The sequence below is a fragment of the Diceros bicornis genome, chromosome 18 (assembly GCF_020826845.1).
Source record: "Diceros bicornis minor isolate mBicDic1 chromosome 18, mDicBic1.mat.cur, whole genome shotgun sequence".
Taxonomy (NCBI): domain Eukaryota; kingdom Metazoa; phylum Chordata; class Mammalia; order Perissodactyla; family Rhinocerotidae; genus Diceros; species Diceros bicornis.
In genome coordinates, this window is record NC_080757.1 from 56111311 (window position 1) to 56136285 (window position 24975).

Genomic DNA, 24975 nt, shown 5'->3' on the forward strand with positions numbered 1-24975 from the left:
GGATTTATCTTTTTGCAGAAAGCAAGCTGCCTGTCCTTAGGGATCCAGCATTTCCCACCTTTGTTCTGTTTTAATCCATGACCCTTAAAATGCTGCTGTGCGATTTCTGGGTTCAATAGGATTTTGCTTATTCGTATTTATAACTTTGGTAACTTTTGCTCACTTGTATTCTTTACTTTAGGTAAATTTTTCCTAAGCAGTACCTTAAAGATATTGGCATTCCTTCTGGCCCTGTAGATAATTAATTCCTCTTCCTACCAATGTGTAGATGATGACCGGTTTGCATTTCCACACTCTGACTGTCTGGTATCTTAGTTATATTTGCCCCGATGTTAATCTAACATCTCAGTTTGGCGGCTGACCTCTCAGGATAATCCTTTTGTGATTTAATGGCCGTGTCCAGTTGTGGGCCTCTCACTTTGCTGTCCTCAGCCTCACAAAGCTGTCCCCTTTGTCCTTGTCTGGCTCCAAGCCCCTTCCCCCTCCAAAAAAATAACAACTTGAAGCACAGAGACACTGTTCTGTGGAAAACACAGCCCACCCCAACACCCTGGGGGTAAGAGAGAAAGAGGAATGGAAATGCCTTCTCTGAACATCTTCTACAACTTTTAAGAAACTCATAATCTTCAGGTGTCTTGAATGAGATCTGAGATTATTCTTGGAACAATCAGATAACAAAGTCTCCCCTTTGGAAATGGCTCCCGGCCAGAGCTTCGCATTTACATTGAAGTCTGGTTGGTTCCGTGTGATAGCATCAGTGCCATGCTGAGCAGTGTTTGCTTTGTTGTAGCCAAATTTTTCAGATAGAGAAAGAGACTGTTTCCCTTCCCTGCTTTGCTTCCATCTACAAGGCCGGTTCTGAGCTGGCTTAATTTGTCTTGGCAGACACCCCGGTTTAACCCTTTCTGGTAGAAACCTTCTCTGCTTGGGGAGCTGAGCCTTCCCGTCAGTAAGCCGGGAGTGAAGGTGAGTCCATTGCGTCCGAAGTGGCCACCCCAGCTTCCGGCCATTTTTCTGATAAGTTGAGCTTTCCTATCTCTAGGCAAGCAGTGTGCTGCGGCAGTGGCCCAATCCTCACCAACAGGATACAATTGAAGGAAATGTGCTGGTGACGGGCTTTCTCCAGGGCTCTCCTGTGTATGTGGGCAAAACAGCCCGCATTGGGCAGCTGTGCCGTGGGGTGCTATCCCCACACAGCAGTGAGTTCAGTGCCTTCCACTGAGCCTTGGGATTACTGTCAGCTCTCAATCCACACCCCCAACCATGTGTGTCAAGCCACAATAATTTTATTCTGGAGCTTGGAGGTATTTTGACAGAAGTTCCAGAATTGCTGCTTTCTTGGCAACAGGAAAGACTCGCACGTGCATCTCTGCAAACCTTGTTTTGACTATCATTTTGATGGCTTCAAGAGGGCTTCCTAGGCACACCAGGTGCTTCTGAGGCAGCCATATTGTCTGCCATGACTTCATGGGGCTCTCGTGAGAATTAAATGACATCCATCGTTAAAGTGCTTAGCATAGGACCTACGATTCTCCCCTAGATGGAGTTTTGTTCATATTCTATCCCCAGGGTTTGGCCCATTGCCTGATACCTAATACATGCTCAATAGGTTATTTGTGGAGTAAGTAAATGAATTAACTATACAATAATTCTGTCTTTTTGTCTTAGTGATTAGGAGCAGCAAGCTGGATTTAAGATTTTTTAGTTCAGTATTGGTGCCCCCCACCCCCTTCATGCTTCTGCCTGTCTCATATCTGCCTTTTCTTGCAAGTCTAGCCCCTTTATTTGTTCCTCTGCTGCCTCCCTTTCTGACATCGAGTCCACACATTGAAAGTAACTGTGGACTTGAACAGGTTTGGAGTCCAGGGGTTAAAGCAGTGCAGCTGAAGGTGCCAATGAAACCCTTAGCTGGACTGAAGAAAAACTGCCCACTGGCCGGTTAGAAAGTGGGGGAGAGAGAGACTCTGTGTGTGTGTGTGTGTGTGTGTGTGTGTGTGTGTGTGTGTGTGTGTGTTTCCTCAGTGTTTGAGTACCTGTTGTGGGCAGGACACTGACTGTTGCAGGTGCTGGGAACACTGGTAAATCAGACAGTGAGAGCACAGAGTGGGGCGTATGTCCTCGTTGGCCGGGCGGGGGTGAGGTGAGGCCGAGGAAGGCTTCCTTGAGCCAAGGTCTGAAGTCTGAAATCTGAATGGGGCTTACTAGGCAGGAGTGGGGAGTGGGGAGTGGGGGGCGGTATTCCAGGGAGTGGGCTTTGCCAGGGCCCTGGTGCAGGGAGGAGGAGGCTGAAATGTCGGCAGGGAGTCCCCCAGAGCCTCGGGCCACAATGAGGATTCATTTTTAAGTAGGTACTCTGCTCATTAACTGAGAGATCATGAGGACTTTATAACTGCTTGGACAGTCCCAGATCTGAGAGTATAAGTTTTAGAAGGTGTTTTACTAATCTGCCTCCCTTGCTGCCACCTTCTTTTAAGATGCAGGATTACATCATCCAACAGAAAACATACAGTCTATATCATTCTGCCCCCTGGCAAGGGGGAGAGGCTGCCCTTTGCCTTCTATTCAGAGTAGAGTGCTTTCTCTGTGCCTAATGCTCCCACAGCTGGGGCAGAATCCAGCTGCCGGAGGCTGTGTTGCTTTGTCTCAAGTTGGATGCTGGACCTTTGAGCATGCTCTGTGAGGCTAGTTCCAGGAAGGGTTGATGAAGCATTGTTGGCTGTAAATAAACTTCCATTCTCTCTACCAGGACCTGGGACTTCTCTGCTGAGTAAATCCTCCCAGCTCAAATGGCAGCTTATCCCGCTTCATGGAGCCATATTGTTTTTACTTCCTTCCTCTGCTCCAGTCATAGTTTCATTGGTGGCTGGACTTTTGTATTCTCTGCAGGGGGAACCACATTCTGGGTTCTGTAATTCCTGAGAATGAGGCCCCTGCCGTGGCTGTGGCGTTCTTACAAGTCTCAGACAGAATTGATTAAGAAACCAACATTGGTAGCTTCAGATCACTGTTCTCCAGGGACGATCACTGTTCTCCAGGGACGTCCCCTGGCCGGCCACAGCCTCCTCACGCCCTGTTTGGTGGGGCTTTCATCTCAGGTGAAGCCTGGGGAGGCTGGATTGCTGCAGACAGTCGGAAGAGGAGGCCTTGCCTCAGAGTTTGGTTTCTTTGACCAGCTCAGTGCTCTCTTTCCTCCCTTTCCTGTCTGCTCACTTGGCTTCTTAGGAAGCTGTGGATTTTGTTTTGTTTTGTTTTCCTTGTGTCTTAACTGGACTTGACCTAGGAAGCTGAAGAGGTTTACCTGGCCCTTTCTCCTAGGAACTGCTAGGTGAGATGCTGTCCTAGGTAGGATGCTTTGTTTTCACCTTCCTAATGAACAGGGTGAAAACCCCTCTGCCTGCCGTGTCTGAGGGGCGTGTGCTCTCACGTGCAGGTCTGTCCAGGTCTCTGGGCTGTGGGCTCCATGCCTACTGGCTGACGCAGACAACTGTCTGGTAAATAGATTTCCAGGCAGAGTTCATTACTTTGACCAACTGAGAATATCCACCTGGAAGCCAGAGGGATGGATTCATACATGTCAAAACAGCTGTCCCCTGTGCATTCCAAAACACTGCTTTGAGGGAAGAAAAGGAAGAGTGGTTTCTTGTTGCTTTTTACTTGTATATTCCTTACTGCTCTCTTCCTGCTTTTTTAAGGTATAGCAAGGATCTCTCCCTATTGCAGGTTTTGTAAAACCGGTTTCTTGAACTACTGGCAGTTTAATAACATGAACCTTCCTTCTGTCTCCTTAGCTCTATCATTTTAAATACTTCATCAGATGTTTTTTCTGACGCTATGGCTGGCTTCCAAGATAACTATCCTGGGTGTTTGGTTAATTTTTGTACTGAATTCCTGGTATCTGAGGCATGACTGGTAGGAGGATGTCTCTCTGGGTCTTCGTCTTGAGTGTGGGCCTCCTCCCCCAAGTCCTCTTCTCCTCTGAGGCTGCTTTCATTGGCTGAAACTTGCCTCAACGGACAGTTGAGTGTAAATCATTCTGAAAAGTATCTTTGGGGTATTTGACACCCGTCCTCAGTGGTCTCGCCAGATTCCTAACTCTCCTTCCTTGCTGAACTTTCTTAGCATTGCTTGAAGTCCTGGACCCAACTGCATTTGAAGAACGTGTGATGCTGTGGCTCCGGGCCCTTCGTTGTGGGCTGTAATCAAGCCTTCCTTTTCATGCTCAGGGCAGGGTGTAGGGTTAAGCTGCTTTAGGATCCAAAAGAACTTGGGTCATTGGTATTCTTCCTCAGGGGCACCTTGGTACAGTAACACATACCCAGGAGCTTAGCTAAGCTCGCAGCCCAGCTTGTTCATGTCAGAGGGCAGAAGAATGATATTCTAAAACATAACAAGTTGTCACCACCAGGAGGCACAGATTCCCCTTGTTTGATTCTCCAGGGCCTTAGAAGTCCCATGGATGCCTGTGACACAAATGGGGAATCTGAGCAAGCACAGATTCCAAAGTCTTTCCAGGAGACCTTTGTGCAGACTTTTATGGTCTCCAATCTGTGGAGGCTCATCTATACATTTGGCTTAGAGGATTCTCTTAAAGGAGGAGAATCTTCTGGTGCTTAAAGTTGGGTCCATGTTCCATTGGTTATCACTTTGCTTGGAGGGACCATGGAGCTGGATTCCACTGCTGGGAAGTCGGGGTGGGACTTATTCTGGGATATTGGATTTGAGGTTGAGTAAGAGTCACAGCTCCATGGGGCTCAGGGTGCGCTCTGGGCACGCCCCGCCCTTGTGTGTCTGTGCACGAGCACACACAGTATGAAGATAGAAAAGCGAGGACTATACTTGTTGGCAAGTCGAAACCAATTACCAAGTTTATCTTTTTTTTTTTTTTTTTTTTTGGTGTGTGGAGAGAGATTAATTTGGGGGGAATGAAGAGCCAAGCCAAGAAAGGATAGACTAAAAGAAGGAGGAGAGAAAACTTCCTGTTTGTGATTTTGCCCCATTATATCTTTTCTTCCAGAAACATGACTCAACAAGCTCAGCTAAGCCTGGCAAGGACCTTGTGAAATGCAGGAATCTCCACCTCTCCCCTACCCCTTCCCCCTCCCATTGCCGGGGTCACAAAAGCTGCGAGAAGCTCCAGGGAGGCTCGTGGCCTTTTATCCTCCCCTGGAAGCCCCTAGGTAAACAAGTATTTTCCCCTTTGAAGAGACCTTGCATGTTTGGTGACTAACTTCCTGTGCCTCTGGAGTAGACACATAGAATTCCAACATGGATATCTTGCCTCCTTCCTTGGCTCTGCATTTTGGAAAGAATCTCCAGGGGGCCTTTGAATAGTAAACGAGTCAGGTCTCTGCAGGACCAGCCAACTGGCCAGGGAGGGGAGGTAGGATGTACCCAACTGATGTTTTCCCACAATTAGCACCCGGAAAGCTGTCCCCTAGAGGGAAATTTAAGGACCTTTTATAGTCCCATGTTTTGTTACTGCCACACTCTTTATCGTTGGTTCCTCCAGAGTCACTGCTACAAAGGGATTGTTGTGGGGCCCCTGGAGACTGGCACTCTCTGTAGAGCAGCTGATTGATGACCAACCTGAATTTGGTGTGGCAATCCTCCAGCAGCGCCTCCTTCTCCACCCCAGTGCAGGCCGCGCCTCCTCTTTGCCCACCTGATAGGCAGGGGGCGGGTGGCTGGAGGAGACGGGTTGCTAAGCAGCCTGGCATGGTTATTGTGCCTGTCCAGGTCGAATGAATAGCCGCAGTGTTCAGAAGAAATGAGGGGGTTTTGGCCTGTCACAGAATCAGGAGGGACTTTTTGGGGAAGGGGGCTAAGAACTACTACTCTGGTCTTAGCATGGAGCCATAGCATGGGAGAGAGTTTGGTGGCCTTCTGGTGCTTTCCTTTCTGAGATGTTATCTTGGTGTAACATGTCTTCGTGTAAGTGGCGTGCACAGAGCTCTACAGCTGTTTCCATGCGCTGTCTTGTTCCGGAGTTGTTACTGTCCTGCCTCCTCCCTCACCAAGCAAAGGGGAAGGGAGTGAGATTCAACAACTTCCTGTGAGCGCTGTGATCAGTAACGTGTTGTGGCACTTAAGACCCCTGATCTAACTATGAGGGGCTGGGTTTCCCCAGAGATGTGGAAAACAAGTATGTTCTTGCCGTTGTACATTTGGGGCAATGGAGGCCTTCCTCCCCGCTGTGCCGTGGCTTGTGACGGGGGCTGGGACTGTAGCCTTCTCTGTGTTGATTTGGTTTAGGTGAAGCATCTACTTTGAGCAGTGAAATACAGAGCAAGTCCAGAAAAATGTCTGATAAGAAACCTTTGCTCTCTTAGGTTTCTGCACACGGCTAGAACTGAAGGATGTGTGGAAGTGGGTGTCATGGGGCAGTAGTTTGCATTAAGGATCAAAGAAGGCTTTTCTTTGGAGAGAGTATAAAGCCAATGTAAAGAGAGCTGAGAGGTGAGCCAAGGAGAGCCAGAGAGAGAAGCTGCCTCCGTGCTAGAGCCTTTCAGGGGCCTGGTTCAGTCACTTATTAAAGGCCTGCTACGTGCCTGCTCCAGGGTTCATGAGCTACCCCCTTATGATCAAGTCTCCCTTTTTTGCTTAACCTAAAAGTAAGAAAAATCTCTTGGGAGCAGGTAGCCTTTTGTTTTTTGGTCTTGGGGTTCTCACGTTATAAAGCAGCCACCTCTTGCTTCCTCAGTCCCAGGCAGGGGCGGCAGTGTTCTGAGGTGGCTGGCCAGGCCCCAGGGGAGAGCAGCAGGCAGGGTCCGGGTGACGGATGGCTGGCGTTTGCCCTCCTCAGCATTGGTGGGTGTTGGTCCCTGCTGGAGGCTGTGGAGGAGAGACCGAAGTGGGCGTCTGGAGCATCCTGGCTGCTCTGATGAAGGAAGAAGGGGGATTAGAGGGTCAGGGGTCCCAGAGGGCCCCCAGAGCAGCGGCTCGCTATAGAGTTCCATGTGGTGCTTTCACCTTTTCTCTTCCTTAAAAATCGTGAGTGGTCTCAGTGAAGAGAGTAACTATGGTCAGGAGCCCCGGGCTCACCTCCTGGTATTTCTGTTTCTCTTTTGCAGGATAACCCAGAAGTAGAAAAGCGAGACCCTCAGGAATTGGTCGGTGAGTACCCCGGGGGGCATATTTCTGAGCCTTGCCTAGAGCACACTGGCTTCTGGCCATGCAGGCTGTGTGGGGCTTCTACCTGCTTCAGCCAAGGCAGCTGCTCTGTGGGGAGCCTTGTCTTCATGCTCTTTCAGGGCCTTTGGCATTTCCTAAGATGTCTGGGTAAGACACCCAGGGAACAATTATTCTTTGAAAAGCATATTCATGGTGCATTTCACTGGGCTCTGGTCAGTTGCCAGTGTTGTCAAGAGGGTTTCAGGGCCCCCTTCAGCTGGGACCTTGTTCCTCTGGTGCCCTGGGCCCGTCCTGTGTCCTTAGACCCCCTCCTCCCCTTTCTGCTGGCATATTCATGTACTCAAGGAGCAAACACGTGGCCTCTGCTGGCACTGTGCTCTGTCCCCGGGAGGAAACATGCCTCACAGCCCTGGAGTCTGGGACCTTTTGTGACTTTGTGGCAGGGCAGTTACGTTTCTGTAAAATGGCACACCTGTCATCCCAGTCCTGTGTTACCCAGCCTCTTAGTCCTTTAGAAAGTCCCTCAACTCCTTCAGTTTGGCCATGGACTTTGTAACAGCTCTCCCAAAGCCTGGCAAAACCTCACACGGGCTGACCCTCCCTCTCTGTGGCAACTGTGACCATCTCTCCTGGCCTGCCCCATTAATCTTCACCAAGCTGGGTTCCTGCTTTGCAGGCGGCCCGCAGAGCCGGCTCCTGTGCTTCCAAATGGAGCCTCTGCAGCTCAGTTACTCCGACCCTGGGGAGCCCAGGACTCAGCCTGGAAACACAGCTTCCTGCAGCCCCTCCAATCCTTCCTTTTTGTGGATAGGATCCTTTCACTGGGGATGGGAGGTGGGGACCCATTCTGGTTTTCCTAACTAAAAGAACTGAAAACTGTTCATTATACTTGTCGTCTGAGGAGGGATTGGGTAGGAACGTGACCACTCAGCAGCCCAGACTTCTCTGGGCTGGATTCTGCCTTTATCCCTAAGTTTTCTGATGAATGGAGTGTGCATCTTTCAAATCTTATAAAAATAAGAGTTTTCCTAAAACCTTAGCATTTGCTCTTGAGAAAATGGTGCTGTAGGAGCACGCCTATTGGCTTTATGGGGGGAGGAAGGAGAGCATGCTCTTGCCAGGAAGCCTGTGGCCTCCCCAGAGTGGGTTATCCATGGGCCAGGCGTGGACTGGAGCTTCTGCCTTCTCTCCCCTCCCCGCCCCTTCCATCCCTGCTGTCCATTACCAAGAAACTGGGGGTGGGTTTGGGGTCGAGTGGTCAGAGGGCAGCCTGCCCAGGAGCCCCATATAGCAGTGCCCTCCACTCTTGCTAGCAGTGCTCAGCAAGCGGGGCATCTGTGTGGGCATCAGCCATTGCAGCCCTGACTTCTTCTGCAACCAGTTTTCACTTTTTCTGTCTTCACCACTTTTTGAAAATAGCTTTATTGAGGTATAACTTAGATAGAATGAGATTCACCAGTTTTTTTAAAATTAATTAATTTATTTATTTTTTTGAGGAAGACTGGCCCTGAGCTAACATCTGTTGCCAGTCTTCCTCTTTTTGCTTGAGGAAGATGGTCCCTGAGCTAACATCTGTGTCCACCTTCCTCTGTTTTGTATGTGGGAGGCCGCCACAGCACGGCTTGATGAGCGGTGTGTAGGTCTGTGCCCAGGCCGCCGAAGCAGAGCACGTAAACTTAACCACTATGCCACTGGGCTGGCCCCAAGATTCACCAATTTTAAGTATGCCATTTGATGAGTTTTGACAGATATATCTAGTTGGGTTCGCTCCCACCGCAGTCATGGTATATAACATTTCCATCACTCTAAAATGTTCCCTTGTACCCCTCCCCTTGCAGTTTCCTCCCTCAGCCTCAGGCAAGCAGTGATCTGTCTTCTTCACTATAGTTTTTCCTTTTTTAGAATTTCATATAAATAAAGATTTCTCAACCTCGGCCCTGTTGGCATTTTGGGCTGGATAATTCTTTGTTGTGGGGGCCTGGCCTGTGCATTGTACAGTAATTTAGCAGCATCCTTGGTCTCTGCCCACTGGACGCCAGTAGTGTCCACCCCACCCCCTGCCAGATGTGACAATGAAAAATGTTTCTAGATGTTGCCAGTGTCTCCTGGGGGGGATAGAATTGCCCCCAGTTGAGAGCCACCAAATCAAATGGAATCATAGTCCTTTTTTATTGTTATTTGGCTTCTTTCATCTATGATGATGTTTTTGAGATCCATCCATGTTGTTGAGCATATCCATAGTTTCTTCTTTTTATTGCTAAGTATTATTTCATTCTAGGGTTACACTACAATTTCTTTATCCATTCCCCCACGGAGGGCACAGATAGATCTTTAAGCCGCAGTCTTCGTTACTCTTACCATTTCTCACTGAGGAGGTAATAGTTTAGCTGTATGGAGTGGCTTCCACTCACAGGGCTGTGGTTGTCAGCCCCTCTGCCTAAACTCAGCTCCTTTTATTAATACCTCTGGTTGGGCACTCTCAGGTTGCTCCCCTGGTGTGGGAGGCATTTTCATACATGTAGACAGCCTCAGGCTTAATGGAGCCAATGAGAGCAGAGAAGCTGACTCAGAGCTCTCTCCAGCACTGTAGCTGCTTGACAGAGCTGAGCGTGCACACCCTGTCCGTCCCCTCCAGGTGCCCCACTGCTGCCCCACAGACGTGCCTGGACCCATGGCTGTGCGTAGTAGTCCAGTTGGGTTCCTCATGTCTGTAGTGAGCTAGAGACACTCCACTGCCTCCTTACTTACAGCCCCACAGTACCCCCAGGCATTCCTTCATTCCCCGCCATTACAAAGCCCAGCTGACTAGCTGCTCCAGCTCCCATTCGTACCTGGCAGCTATGGATACCATCGGTTTTCTGACTTGGGTGTTCACGAGGGGTGAGTCACCCGACGGCAGGCTTCTCAGATCCTGAGTGTGGCTGCCCTCCTAGAACATCTGCAGCAGACCCGGGAGCAGCCACAGACACAGGCTACCCCCAAGTGCCTGGACGCATTTCTCAATGTATTTCCTGGGAAAATGCTTTGAGGCTCTGTAGCTGCTCAAATAGCCATGTATGTGGGTCTGGTGTCTTCTACTTTAAATTTGTTCTGGGACTTAGGAAAGAGAGAATCGCTGAAAGATTGCTTCTGAAATCTATGAGACAAACTTTTCTCTAGTTTCCTGAATGTATCCTTTCATTTACCAGTTGCTTCCTAGGAATTCTCTTGTTCCTAACCCGGGAGCTCGGGAGGAGCTCTCCCTTCCCCGTCCTACTATATACCATTTGAGCCCCAGTGTGGTTGGGTTGCTATGGCAACAGTGTCACACCCTGTTTTTCCAAAAGGCTTTCCTGGCAAATGCCAACGGGCATTCTTTGTCTCTCTGTCACGTGCACACATACACTCCACTCCAGGGAAGAGCTTAACCCTCTTTGCCGTGTACCCGAAGCCTGCCCAGGCCCTCTTTGCTTTTGTTGCTGATGCTCCTGAAATACGAGGACCATCTCAACCCCAGCTAATTCCGCTCTCAGCTGGCCTCTGCAGCCTACAGGAGCCTTGGGCTTAGAACCCTTGCCCCTCCCAGAGCTGGGAGGAAGGAGGAAGTCAGGCCATGACTTGAACTCCAGCCAGATCTGGGTGTCACCCTTGCTTCAGGAGTCAGGAGACAGAAGGTGCTAGAAAAAGAGAAGCACATAGCCCCTGGTGGAAACTGCCCCTGGGCTGCAGTGGGGTCTCAGGTCCACAGCAGGGTATATCACCCAGTCTCTGTCCTCTTGCCATCACCCAAAATGGCAGGTCTAGTGCTCTGTTCTTGGGGCATGTCCAGTGAGAATTCACTGACAACAGTGAGAACTGGCATATGTGGCCGTGTTCTGAGACTCTGCTGTGGGCTTGGGCCCCAGCCTCAGTGTTTGCAGTGTGTGCGGGCGGGCTTGTATGGCAGCAGCTGAGACTGGTGAAGCCCGGGGAGCCGTATCGTCAGCCCTGCTCAGCACTGAGTTCTTTACAGTAACAGTGAAGCTCTCAGCGGAGATCAAAGCACCTTATCTGCTAAGAAAATATTAACCCAGCCTTGGGAGAGGAGAAAGGGGGGCGGTGCTAGGCCATCCCTAGGCAGGGCAGCCACTCTGAGCTAAGCAATAGTCTCGCCTGGGGCCTGGCACATAGTGGGCACCCAGCGAGTACTTGCTGGGTGTTATTGGTGCTGGTTTCTTCATTCTTCCCTTCATCCTGCCCCACCCCGTTCTGCCTACTGTTTGCTCATTGTATGGTCCTTTTCATGAGAGAATGTTTTAAAGAGTACAGACAGAACCTTACAACAAACAGTGCATTATCTAAGTGATCCAGAGCACGACTCAGCAGTGGCCAGGGTGGCCAGAGGCTGAAGGGAAGGGAGTGGAGAAAGAGAGAGAAACTCGGGTAGGCAGATCTCTGAGGGATTTGTGGTTCTTCACATCGGAATCAGAGCTTTTGTTCCCGAGGAGGGTTGATTGGTTTATTTTATAAAGACTCTAAGCTAATAACCAACAGGTAATATTTTAAATGTCATATACAGTATGCACAAGGCGGTTTTGAATGCCTTGAGTCTCAAAGCCTAGAGAACCCCGAACCTGGTTTCTCCTCTCGCTTGGATAGAATAGCCTGAAGTGAGAAAGATGGCACCAAGCAACTCTGAATTTCCAGAATCCTGGGATGGTGTTTTAGGGACACAGCCAGTGGAGGGCTGGAGCTGGCTCACATTGTGAGCCAATGGTGCACATCTCTTCCCAGTCCTGGGTTCAGTGACTTCACATTGGTAGCTTGAAATTGGCCATGGCAGGAGTTTACACCACCAAAACTGGCAGATGCTGTAGTCATGGCTCTTCTCCTCCCCACCTCCCACTGCCAGCTGATTGTTAAACATTTTCCAGCACACCCCTGGGTATCCCCTTTCTTTAGAAGTTAACTACTGTCGGGTGCCGGCCCAGTGGCATAGTTGTTAAGTTTGCGCGCTCCGCTTCGGCGGTCTGGGGTTCGCAAGCGCAGATCCGGGGCGCAGACCTACGCACCGCTCATCAAGCCATGCTGTGACGGCGTCCCATGTACAAAAATAGAGGAAGATGGGCACAGATGCTAGCTCAGGGCCAATCTTCCTCACCAAAAAAAAAAAAGTTAACTGCTGTGACGTGGTAGCACATGTTCTTTATACTTGTACCCTCTGCCTGAACTTCTCTTCCCCTGAGTTGGCACACACTGGCTCCTTCTGGTCATTTGATCTCAACTCAGATGATACCCTCTCAGAGAGGCTGCTCTGAACACCCTGTTTTACTGTTTCATAGCATTTATCCCTCCTTCCCTGAAAACATTATATGTGCTTTTTTTTTTTAATTATTGTCCTTGTCTGTCCCCTATTGTGACACCCCCACACACATGGAATTTTTCTCTCTGTTCTCTCAACAGCCTCCTTTTCTGAAAGAGTCCGGAACATGTCACCTGATGAAATCAAGATCCCGCCTGAACCCCCTGGCCGATGTTCAAATCACCTACAAGTAAGCACAGAGCTCGGCTGCTGAGGCCCATGTGCATGAGGCAGCGTGGGTCAGGTGTCTGGTTTGGTCTGACTTTAAGAGGCTTCTGTAAAAGAAACAGCCCAGCTGGGAAGGAGCCTGCAGTCCTGGTTACCTCCCTTAGCCCACTCTCAGGAGTTCGCCCTGTGCCCTCTGCCACCCTCTGCCATACCAGCTGGTGCTGCTCTAGCTGGGACCCCCTCACTTGCCCTCAATGAGGCCCTAAGCCTAGGCAGAGAAAATAACATACCTTTTCTGTGCAACCCAGCTGAGCCAATTGGAACATCTGAGAAGGAACTTTGCTAAGAAACTGAGGGACCGGGGCTGGCCCCGTGGCTTAGCAGTTAAGTGTGCGCGCTCCGCTACAGGCGGCCCGGGTTTGGATCCCGGGCGCGCACCTATGCACCGCTTCTCTGGCCATGCTGAGGCCGCGTCCCACATACAGCAACTAGAGGGATGTGCAACTATGACGTACAGCTATCTACTGGGGCTTTGTGGGGGAAAAAAAAGGAGGAGGATTGGCAATAGATGTTAGCTCAGAGCCGGTCTTCCTCAGCAAAAAGAGGAGGATTGGCATGGGTGTTAGCTCAGGGCTGACCTTCCTCACAAAAAAAAGAAAGAAAGAAAGAAACTGAGGGACCATCAAAATGTAAAATAAATTATAGAAATGTAAAAACACAGGCATTTATATGCATAAAATGCCTATCCTCCTGTTCCTAAAATGCCAGTTCACCAGCTTCTTGCCTGACAAAATCTCATACAGACCTGACCTGAGATTTTGAAGTCTCAAGGAGATGGAGCATATAGTGCAGTTACTCCCTTGGGAGCAGCTGGGGTTTGCACCTCCTTTTCAGCCTGTGTGATTGTTTCTCCTTGTATGGACACTCTGCGGGTTCCCCTGTGAGTAGGACCTTGTGATGAACAATAGGGCAGACACCCAAGGCTGCCCATTAGTGGCACCTGGTCCACTTGCTCTACCTTTGATCCTGTAGCTTCTGCTGGTGCCTCTGGCTACACTGCAAGCCCATGGCACCACCCTAACGGATGGATGACTAATGGGACCTGGGGCTATGGAATGCAGCAGGCTGGGTGGGGGCCAGAGTCAGGACCAGGGCACAGCGCAGATTCTCCTCCTTTCCTGGAAGTCTCCTCCCTTTGCTGAGTCGTCTACCCACCTAGCCACCCTTCCACTCCTGCCACCCCCCCAGCATAGCGTCAGCTCCACGCCAGGCAACAGGCCACAGCCTGTAAGGACAGTCCTGTAATCTGCCAGGTAGAGACAGCCAGCTGGCTCAGCCTTCAAGTTCAGATTTCTCCTTTTTAGATCCTCTTAGAGGTAGAAATCATGACACTGAGCAAAGATTTTAGTTCACCTGAGATGGGAGAACCCATCTGGTGGCCCAGGAGACACAGAAGTCATCTGTAAGGTATAGGTCTGCCTTGATTGGCCGAGCCTTTTGGTTTCTTTTGTTTGTTTTTTGTGTGGTTTTTTTTGTGTGTGTGTGAGGAAGATCAGCCTTGAGCTAACATCCATGCCAATCCTCCTCTTTTTTTGCTGAGGAAGAGTGGCCCTGGGCTAACATCTGTGCCCATCTTCCTCCACTTTATATGGGACCCCACCACAGCATGGCCTGACAAGCGGTGCATCGGTGCAAGCCCAGGATCTGAACCCGGGCCACCAGCAGCGGAACGTGTGCACTTAACCACTACGCCACGGGGCTGGCCCTGGCCGAGCCTTTTGTATAAGGCCTCCCTCTGTTGCCCTTGAAGAGATAACGTTGAGGTTTGTCTCTCTTGGCTTCTCTCCTCCCTGGTAAGTGTATTACAAACCTTTCTGTGCAATTCAGTGCTTCCTCTGGCCAGTCTCAGCAGAAGGATTCGGCCTTCTGACAGAGGGAGTGTATCACCTCTCCTGATGTTCCCAAAGGGCATCACACGGGACCTCCAGCCCTGCCCACCTCCTCTTGCAGGTGAAGAGTGCCCCAAATGTTTTCCTTCTGGAGAGTCTGTATATTTATCTAGTGGGGGAGGCTGCAAAGAGACCTTGACCTGGGCCGGCACCAGCTTTCTGGGTAGGACTGCTCTTCCTCAGAAGTGGCTCTGCTCTGAGACTTGGGTTTCTGGGGCCTTCTCACACACTGGGCGGTGCCGATGCCATCTGTTGCGGGCATCGTCTCCATGGGCCTTGTGGCACTGGTCTGGATCCCTGCCAGGTGGTTCTCCTGTTTCTCATCGAAAGCCAGAGCAGGGGCCGGGGGAAGGGGAGGTTAGTTTTGAAGAGAGATGAGCTCTTGACTCCTGACAGTGCTTCTTGATAAAGTGGCAGAAACCGACCATCTGTGAGCCTCCCCACAAAGGACTCTCTAGGAAGTTTGTGAGACCAAATCCAAAAACTCTACTCTTGCCTTCCTCCGAAAGGGCATAGCCTTCCCAGATCTCCCGCTGCAGAGTTAACCCCATATTAAAATTTAGAACCAGTGTTCATCCCCTGCCCATCAACTCTAATGCCTGAAATTCCTCTTCGGATGATTCAGGAGCTGATTACCCAGCTGGGGATTCATTCTTTGTCTTCTCTGTGGCTTCTCTGCCTTGACCTTTTTACTACTCACTCTACTAGCCATCCAGAGGGAGTCAAGAGAAAGCAAAACGAAAACACACTGGTCTCCATTTATGTTACTTGTGCTCAGCGCTGGTCGAAGGCTAGGTAGAGAAAGACAGTATGGCTGGAGCAGGGCTGTGCATGGCTCTGTGGATCTCCTGTGTTCGTATGTCCACACAGCACACGTGGCCACAGATGGGATTGTGAGGGGATGGGGTGGTGTCACAAGTGCTCTTCTGTTTCTCTTCCGTAGGACAAGATCCAGAAGCTTTATGAGCGGAAGATAAAGGAGGGAATGGATATGAACTATATTATCCAAAGGAAGAAAGAATTTCGGAACCCCAGGTGAGTTTCCCGTGAATCTGCAGGGTCAGTTGAGTCATTGATGTTAGACTGGGGACCAGGATGCCCCCATGTAGGTAGCAGAGAGAGGCCCAGCTAAGACCCCGCCTGGGCCCAAAGGGGCTGTCACCCAGACCGTTTAACCCAGCTGGAGGTTTCCTGTTGAAGATCCAGACAGAACACATAAACCAGTATGTAGGGTGGAAGCCGAGAGACCTGGACTGGAACGGGGAGGCCGGGCTGGGCTCCTGTCCCTGCTCTGCTCCTAAAGCACACGACCTCACGAGGCCTCTGTTTCCTCGTCTGTACACAGAGAGGATTGGCCTAGATGATTACTCTGGGTTCTTCTATCTCTTAAAAAGTCATTGATTCTGCGTGTAGGTGAGAGGTTTTATGAACAGAGCTGTGTCTGGGTCTTACGCTGTCCAGTGCCTGAGCAAGTGACACACCTGGGAGAGAGTCTGGTGTGGTGACAGCAGGGACCTGCCCTGGCCCTTATGTGGGCCTGAACCACTAGCCCCAACCCAGCCATGCAAACTAAAGGTCAGATGTCCCAGTAAGATCAAAAAACACACAGCCCTCACCCCGATATCATAGTCATCCTGGCTGCTGGCTGACGGTCTCTCTCGAGTCTGGGAGGGTAGAGGGCGAGAATTGACTCTTAATGTCAGGCCAGTAGACATTTCCCCTCCCATCAGGAAGCTTGCTTAGAACAATTCAGCTGGGTTTAAAGGTTTTGTCTGAGCCCAAGAGCTGGCTGGTTCTCATCTCTTGAAATCTGGTGCGGCTCAGGGCCATGGGACGAGGGCCTGCTCAGTGCCTTGTGGTATTCTTCTTTCAGCATCTATGAGAAGCTGATCCAGTTCTGTGCAATTGATGAGCTTGGCACCAACTACCCAAAGGTATGTCCTACACGCAAAGGCTGAGGGGGGAGAGAGGATACCGAGGGCCCTGTGCTCACTCCACCAGATTCAGCCTGGAGCCACAGAAGAATCCGTGTAGCAACACTGGTGGCTGAAGAGCGCAGTCCCCATCTCTCTTGTTTGAGCTCCTGTCGCTCTGAAATAGTCCAGTAAAGAGATTGCAGCAACAGACCTGGCCCTGGGCCCCTGACCAGTTAGGGTCTGAGTGGGGCCTCGTGCTGCTGTACAACAGCCCGTGGACAAACACATCACTGCTGTCATATTCCTAAGAAGGAATTGGCCACCCCCTTGGCTGGAGACCAAGGATAACAGCTGATCCCCTGTGCCCTTGAAAGCGCGGGGACTCCAGGCCAGGAAGATCTATGGAAAGACTCATGGCGAAGGGACTTGGGTTTCTAAGTCATTTGTCATCCTATGGCCATTACTGACTGTAGCCTTAACCTTTTCCTTTTCAGGATATGTTTGACCCCCATGGCTGGTCCGAGGACTCCTACTATGAGGCATTAGGTAGGTAGCCATCCATCCATCCACCTACCCACCCATCCATCCATCTATCCATCTGTCTGTCCATCCAGTCAGTCATCAGGCAACACATACTTCAGAGTCTCCTCTATGTCAGGCCATGTCTGAGGAGCTGGGTATACAGTCTTGAATGAGACAAACCCCATCTCTGACTTATGAGGCTTATGATCCAACGAAGAAGACAGAGGACTGAAGGAGTAATTCCAGCAATGATTAGTGTTGTGATGATGGGGGTGCAAGCAGGGCCCCCTAACCAGGCGAGGGGATGGGACAGCCTTGCTGAGGAAACCGTGTACGAGCTGAGGTTTGAAGGTGCGTAGAGGCTAGCCAAGCAGGGATAGACAAGAGTGTCCCCAGCAGGGGGACATCATTTTCTGAGGCCAGCAAGAGTGCAGCATTTTCTCAAGAGGCCCATTAGGGAGAACTGAGATGAATTTCAAAGGGTCCAAGCCCTCAAATGACAGGTCTCAAACCAGCAGTCCATGGACCATATCTGGCCTGTAGGTGTTTTGTTTAGCCCATACAAGTTTTGTCTTGCTTTAATTTGAATTAGTTGCTAACATTTTACCTAAAAATCCATAATTCTAGCTTCTCTTGGTCAGTGGGAAGGTGTTCCACACTGGGCCTGCATTCCCACGTGGCAGCTGTCAGCTGGAGCTCAGGAGCAGCTGACCCCTCCACACAGGGGATGCGCAGCCCCCGCCCCTGGACCTTTGAGGTTGAAGCCCCTGCTTTACGCTGGCCCAGGGCTGGCACTTCATTTTGCCCATTTCAGAAGGACACTGAGCCTATCCAGACCCGTGGTCTACTATAGTACGTTGAACAAGAACTCAGGGGAGGCAGTGAGTGCTGGACTAGGTCCCTCGGCCTAAAGTGTCTCCTCATGTGCGAGCTGTTCAGGGCTGCTTTTGTAAGAGCTTCTCTTGTCTTTATAGCCAAAGCCCAGAAGATTGAAATGGACAAATTGGAAAAGGCCAAAAAGGAGCGAACCAAAGTAAGTGATGGACAAATGTCCTGGATGAAAAGGGCAGGTGTTTGGTGTGCGTGGGTCCTGCTGGCTAAGCCCAGAGGGCTTCCAGGCTGCTCTCCCCCACCTGCCCATCCCCTCCCGCGACCCCCTGGGTTCATTGCCTGATGATGCTCTGAACAGCCATAGATGTGCCTTGTGGACTGAACAGGCCTTGCTGGCCTGCAAGTTCCAGCCTCTGTAACTCAGCTTGGAGATGCTTTCTGGTTGCTTCCGTTTGGTTTTTTGGGGACTTACAGTTGCTGCATTATACACTTCCTCCGCTCCCCTTACAGCTGCAGAACCCTGATGGCTTTCTCTCTTTGGGGTCATTGGCGTCCTCCTGGGCTGGATGGAGCAAGTATTTCCTTCTGAGAGCACTTTGGTCTGCGCCTTTCTTGGCCTCCAGAGCTGACCTTGGCAGCCTACCTCAGTGCTTCTCTGTAGGTCCTGTGTCTGATGGCCAGGTGACCCCTGATTTTAGGACCCTGAGCACTACTTCTTCCCAGGCAGTGTGGTCTGGGTTCTTCAGGGAACAGAAATTTAGCTGTGAGACCAAATGTCTTCTGGATACTGTGCCCTTTATGACCAGAGTCTCCGAGAGAGAAAGCCAGGCCTCAGGACACCAGCTCCTCCCACTTTTGGTTTGGCCTGACCCTCCTGCAGCAGCTGTGGCCTCCAGGGCACCCCCTCACCCCCTAGGCAGAGGGCCTGGGGGGGCTTGGCAGCCCTCTGGGAGCTGGTCTTAGGGGGTGATAAGGGTTTCTCATACTTAACCCTTGATTGAATTTCCTTTCTCTCTCTTTCCCTCCCCCTTCCAAACCCCAGGCTTATTGCGGGGACGTGTCTGCAGCGCCTGGGGACCGGAGCTGTCCTTCCCCTGTGCGGGCGGGCACCGCCTTGTCCGGGGTGTGAGGAGGAGGAGGGCCTGGGCATGTGAGGTGGGGCGGCGGGCAGGGGGTGCCCGGGCGTGTGCAGAAACCTGGTGATGTGGGGGGGAATTCTATTTGGGAAATTCTCTTCAGAATAGTAAAAATCCCCTTCAGGCGCCTCTCCGACACCTCTCCCTCCCCCAGGCAGTCACAGCAGAGCTGATTCTCAATGCCTCCTTTGTATGGTGCCAAACTCCTGTCCCCTGGGAGCAGACGGCTGGCCAAAGGATGTGGATAAACAGTTTGCACGGGTCTTACTCTCTTCCCTCTCCCCCTCCAGATTGAGTTTGTGACGGGCACCAAGAAAGGCACCACGACCAATGCCACGGCCACCACCACCACCACAGCCAGCACAGCTGTTGCAGGTAGAAGGCAGCTTGTCTGCTTCTGGCCACACCGCAGATGGAGGAGGGTTTCCCTGCCTTGTTTTGGGGAACAGACACCATGGGCATCTGCGCCTGAGCCTGGCCTGGCCATGCTTTTTTCTCAGCCCAGGGTTTGGGAGGCAGCTTTGGAGCCCAGGGTGGGGTCCCTGGTTCACTGGCTGCCCCTTGGCTTTCTGTGGCTGGGGCCCCTTCAGTTTCTATTCCCTAAGCTCTGACTGCTGGCCTGTTGGAAAAGGGAGTGTCCCTTTTTGTTTTGTCTTGGTCCTGATCTCTCTTGCCTTATTCCCAGATGCCCAAAAGAGAAAGAGCAAGTGGGACTCGGCCATCCCGGTGACAACGATAGCCCAGCCTACCATTCTCACCACCACAGCAACCCTGCCAGCTGTTGTCACAGTGACCACGAGTGCCAGTGGCTCCAAGACCACTGTTATCTCTGCCGTGGGCACCATTGTGAAGAAGGCCAAGCAGTGACCCGAGGGAGTGGCTTGGGGTGGCTTGGACATTCTCCTTTCCCTGGAGGGGAGGAGCCGCTCCAAGACGGTGCAGCCCAGTGACTGATGCCCCCTGGGAGGTGCCACTTTGTGTATTTCAGGACTGCGACCTGCTTCCCAGATGCCGCCCTGAGAGGAGCCTCTGTGTGGCATTCCAGCCAGGAGAAGGACATTGCCACAGAGGAGTGGGGCCTGTGGACATGTCCACACACCACCTGGGCTCTGTTGCCCTATTAAAAGTGCCGTATTCTTACATCTTGGCATCTCGGATGCACTGGCCTCTCCTACAGTCTGTTTTCAGGCAAATGTGAAGCTGAAGTGCCCTGTCCATCCTCTCGGTTTGGATTATTACCTCAGGGTTGATAATGGGGTGACCAAAGCATGTGGCACTAGTCAGAGGGGGTGGCCAACAAGTTGCCATGGTCATTCCCAGTGTATGCCTCTTGGCGTGGGCAGGCGGGTGTCCAGAGAGTGAGTGAGACTCCAGGTTCCCACTCTCTGCTACTCTGATCCTGAAACCCAGCCAGTGCTAACAAGAGCCAAGGCCTCTGCTCCCCTGGGGGCAGTTGAGCCCTCCCCGGACCACTTCTTGGACCCACTTAGGCTTTAGAAGTCAAGCCAGTTACCAGAAAGGCTGGGGTTGATCCCCAACCTGCACAGGGAGGGAAGGCATCGGCACCGGGCCAAGGCAGCCGTGGTGCCTCGGTGCCTGGCGAGCGCAGCCAGCAGGCTCCACGTGGTGGGGGAGATGAATCACCTCCTGCCCTGGCTGGGCAGCAGCTTATTGTTGATGGGAAAGCCCAGCTCCTGGGAGGATCCTGCCACCCCACCCTTCCTGTGCATGTTATCTCTGCCCCACAGCAGCCCCTGGGCAGCACTCATGGCCGCTGGGCTCCTCTTGGGGCCAGAACAGATTTCCCAGCCACCGCTGCCAGCCCTCGAGTCCGCAGGGAACCCATTTGTCTTTCCTGCTCTCTGGCAGCTCCACTCCAGCGGAAGGCTGCGTGTCGGAGAAGGAAGCCAGGCTGTGAAGAGCTGTGTTGTTTTCTTGGGGTGGGGGGAGGTTTAGGAAGGTGGTCCTAAAAAATACTGTTGCATGACTAGAGGAGTATGATGAACATGCCCCTGCCATCCCTAAAATAAAAATCAAGTCACACTTGTCCCCTCCCCCCAACACACAGACTCGGGCGCTACTGGAGGTTGAGTCTCACCCTTCCCTCCTTTGATGGGACTTTGCAACCCTGGAGAGAGGAGCTGCTGCCCCCTTAGTCCCAAGAGGGTCTCTGAAGGGGCTTCCTGCCCTGCATCCTCCAATAGGGGCCTGTCTCCTTAGCACAAGGGCACTGTGGAGGTTGTGTAGAAGGCAGTGTGGGACAGTGGGGAACACTAGCAAACATAGACTCGGCATCTCTGCTCTGGATCCCAGTTTAAAACAAGTTGTGTTTTAGTTGTGTGTGTCTTGGGCCCTTACCTCTGTAAGCGTTCTCTGTCAAATCACAGTAATAAAGCTTCTTAAGTTGGTTGTGAGGAATCAATGAAAATATTTATGCAAAAGCTTTATAAACTGTAAAGTACTTTAATGTTGGCCAGTCCAATTCCTTCTTTTTTTTTTTTTTAAAGATTTTATTTATTTTTTCCCCCAAAGCCCCAGCAGATAGTTGTATGTCATAGCTGCACATCCTTCTAGTTGCTGTATGTGGGACGCGGCCTCAGCATGGCCGGAGAAGCGGTGCGTCGGTGCACGCCCAGGATCCGAACCTGGGCCGCCAGCAGCGGAGCGCGTGCACTTAACCGCTAAGCCACTGGGCCGGCCCCAATTCCTTCTTGATTTAGACCGAGGAGAGAAGCAAACTCTGGAACTGGTAAAATTGGCTAAGGTCATGGCCCTTTGCTGTCCTGTGGGCCCCCTAGCCCTGCCATGAGCTGTCCAGGTGGAGCAGTAATGACCACTCCCCCTGTGAGTTGAGCAGCCTCAGCAGCAGTGCTGTTCCACTTAGAAGCCTGTGAGTTGGGTCAAGGTCTTGAATCCTTCCAAACTTTAGTTTACTCTTCTGTAAAACAGGATTAGTGCCTGCCCACCTTAGTCCTGCTGAGGGTGCCTCAGGGGCGAATTACCAGTTTTTTCTGTGGAGACTAGATGTCCCAGGCACCAGGACCCACGGTCCTTTCTTTTTTTTTTTTTCCCCCCCTTCTCCCCAAAGCCCCAGTAGATAGCTGTATGTCATAGTTGCACATCCTTCTAGTTGCTGTATGTGGGACGCGGCCTCAGCATGGCCAGACAAGCAGTGCGTCGGTGGGCACCCGGGATCCAAACCCGGGCCGCCAGTAGCGGAGCGTGCACACTTAACCGCTAAGCCACGGGGCCGGCCCCCCACGGTCCGTTCTGACTGGTTTGTCCCTGTTCACAAAGGGAACTCAGTCTGTCCAAACTGAACTCTACTCCCATCGCACATCCCCTACCCTCCGCCTATAGTTCTAATCATGGGTGATGACATCATGGTCCATCCAGGGCCCACAGGGAATCCCATCAGGGAATCCTGTGCTGTCCCCACATCTGACGGGTCACTTCAGAATCCCCTCCTCCATGGGCATTATAACTGCTCAGTTTGGGTCCTCATCCTTCTTGTGGCAGATTGCTCTGGCCTCATCTGCATGTTGTCTCAGTTTCCCACTCCCATCCAAGCTCAATCCGGGCAGCATCTTCCTACACCCCAGCTCTTGCACATCACATGATCTCCCACTGTCCACAGAGAGAGTTTAGACTTCAGCTCAGTATGCAAGGCCACCAGCATTCTCAACACCCCTCCTGCTACTGCCCCGCTCACACACCCTACTCTAGCTGCTCCCATCGTTTTCACTGTTGCCCTTTACCACCCCCAACCTTGGCAAATGTGACACCTTCAAGATGCAGCTCAGATTTTCATAATGCCTTCCTGACTCCCCTGGGTGCTAATTGCTCCTTTCCCAGTGCTCCCACACTCTCTTGCCCTTCTCATAATACCACTGCCTTGAAACCTCTGTCTATGCGCTGCTGGGCTGGGACCACTCACCTCCCAGTTCTCCTTTTGAGTGGAGACAAAATGGTCAACAACGCTGTGCCCCAAGTGCCTGGCATGAGATAAGAGATGGAGGGATGGAAGGAGAGGTGGTCCCTGCCCCCATGGTCACTGGACTGAAAGCTCCCCAACAGCCCATACCCCACCCTCACGACATCCTGTTATGGATGGGCCATGCACTGGCAAGTGTTGAGGCTCAGTGATGGGTACAGGAGGGTTCATTGTCCTCTCTGATCTTGTATATGTTTAAAATCTCTGTAATAAAAAAAAATTTTTTTTAAAGGAATGTTGAGCCATAAAAAAGAATGAGGAGGGCCGGCTCCGTGGCTTAGCGGTTAGGTGCGCGCGCTCTGATGCTGGCGGCCCGGGTTCAGATCCCGGGCACGCCCCAAGGCACCACTTCTCCGACCAACCCGAGGCCAAGTCCCACGTACAGCAACTAGAAGGATGTGAACCTATGACATACAACTGTCTGCTGGGGCTTTGGGGGGAAAAAAATGAATAAATAAAATCTTTAAAAAAAAAAGAATGAGGAGGATCTTCATGGACAGATTTGGAGTGATCTTCAGGAGAGAGAAAATGAAAATGGCAAGGTGCAGAACAGTGCATATAGTATGCTTCCATTTGTGTAAGAAAGGGAAGAAATACACCACAAAAAAGAATAGGAAAGAGATACAAGAATGAAATCAAAGAAATTAAGAAAAATCTCTCATGTTAAATTTGAATTGGAAATATCAATATGAACTCATGATCCAAAAAAAAAAATGTCCTACCTATGTCCATTGAAAGGACCCAGAAGCAACGGCCCCCAGGAGCACTGAGCACACAAAGCGCCCAGATCTTGATCTCTAATACCATTCCCTACTAAAAGGAACCTGGGCTCCTTGGAGGAATGGCTGATCCTGAAATCTAAGTGAGACTGGGGCAGTTTGTTCCAGAAAGCAGGGAAGACTAAGAGGAGTGTTTCAAAGGTCAAAGGAGCTAGTTTGAAGGGAGCTCCCACTGGCCACATTAAATTTGAACATTCAGAAAGAATGACTGCAATTATTGTCAAAAAGGAAACACTCCCTTGTTTCCTGTACTCTACTGCTCACAACACCCACAAAACGCTTCTGACACCAAATGTGTGGGCTTTCCACAGCATGCAATTCTGACACCAACTGCCTGGAGTTAGTGAGGATCCTGTAGGTTAAGGGCTCAGTCCCACAAGACTGCCCCCCACTCAGGCGCCAATTGCAAGTCCGGGCCTCTGGTCTTTCTGACCAACTGGCTATAAATTGGAGGTCCCCATGACCCCCTTCTCAGGCTCAATAATTTGCTAAAATGGCTCACAGAACTCAGGAAAACAGTTTACTTACTGGATTACAGTCTTCTTATAAAAGGATACAACTCAAGAACAGCCCGATGGAGGAGATGCATAGGGCAAAGTATGGGGTCAGGGGCCCTCTCTGGGCATGTCAACCTCCCAGCATTCCATGTGTTCAGCAACCTGGAAGCTCTCTGACCCCACTTCAGTTAGGATTTTTATGGCGGCTTCATTACCAGGCATAATGGATTAAGTCATTGGTCACTGGTGATAAAACTCAATCTCCAGCCCATCCCCCTCCCCAGAGGGTAGTGGGGTGGGGTGGGGGTAGGGCAGTGTTGAGACTGAAAGTTCCAACTCTCTAATCATGTGGTTGGTTCCCCTGACAACCAGCGCCCCCATCCTTAGTGGCTTCCCAAAAGTCACCTCATTAACATAAACTGGTGTGGTTGAAAGCGGTTGTTATGAATAACAAAAGATGCTCCTTTCACCTTTATCACTCCAGAGCTGGTCAAGGAACCATGCACAAAAACCAAATATATATTTATTATTATATCACAATGTCACAATTATAAACATGGACAAAGACTAAATATATATTTCTTATTATATCACATCACAATTGTAAACTATTGAATAAGTTAAAATCCATTCATGCACAGTATTTGAAAAAAGAAAGGAAAAAACGTATTTGCCACCATTAGAGTTGAATACATCAACTCTTTACTTAAAATTGATAGTTAAAAGAAAAGA

General features: G+C 50.9%; 1 protein-coding gene across 2 annotated transcripts in view; it reads left to right on the forward strand.

Moving 5' to 3' along the window:
- The window catches only part of SAP30BP (SAP30 binding protein), a 36306-nt gene extending 14924 nt beyond the window's left edge, over window positions 1-21382 (forward strand). Inside the window, exons 4-11 of one of the 2 annotated variants that reach the window (XM_058561631.1) lie at window positions 7071-7113; window positions 12553-12641; window positions 15512-15603; window positions 16442-16502; window positions 16979-17030; window positions 17981-18039; window positions 19264-19348; window positions 19659-21382. In XM_058561631.1, coding sequence (XP_058417614.1) covers window positions 7071-7113; window positions 12553-12641; window positions 15512-15603; window positions 16442-16502; window positions 16979-17030; window positions 17981-18039; window positions 19264-19348; window positions 19659-19840 — 663 coding nt within the window. In that variant the 3' untranslated portion in view covers window positions 19841-21382. The other variant, XM_058561632.1, reaches the window with a different exon arrangement.
- Window positions 21383-24975: the final 3593 nt, after the last annotated feature.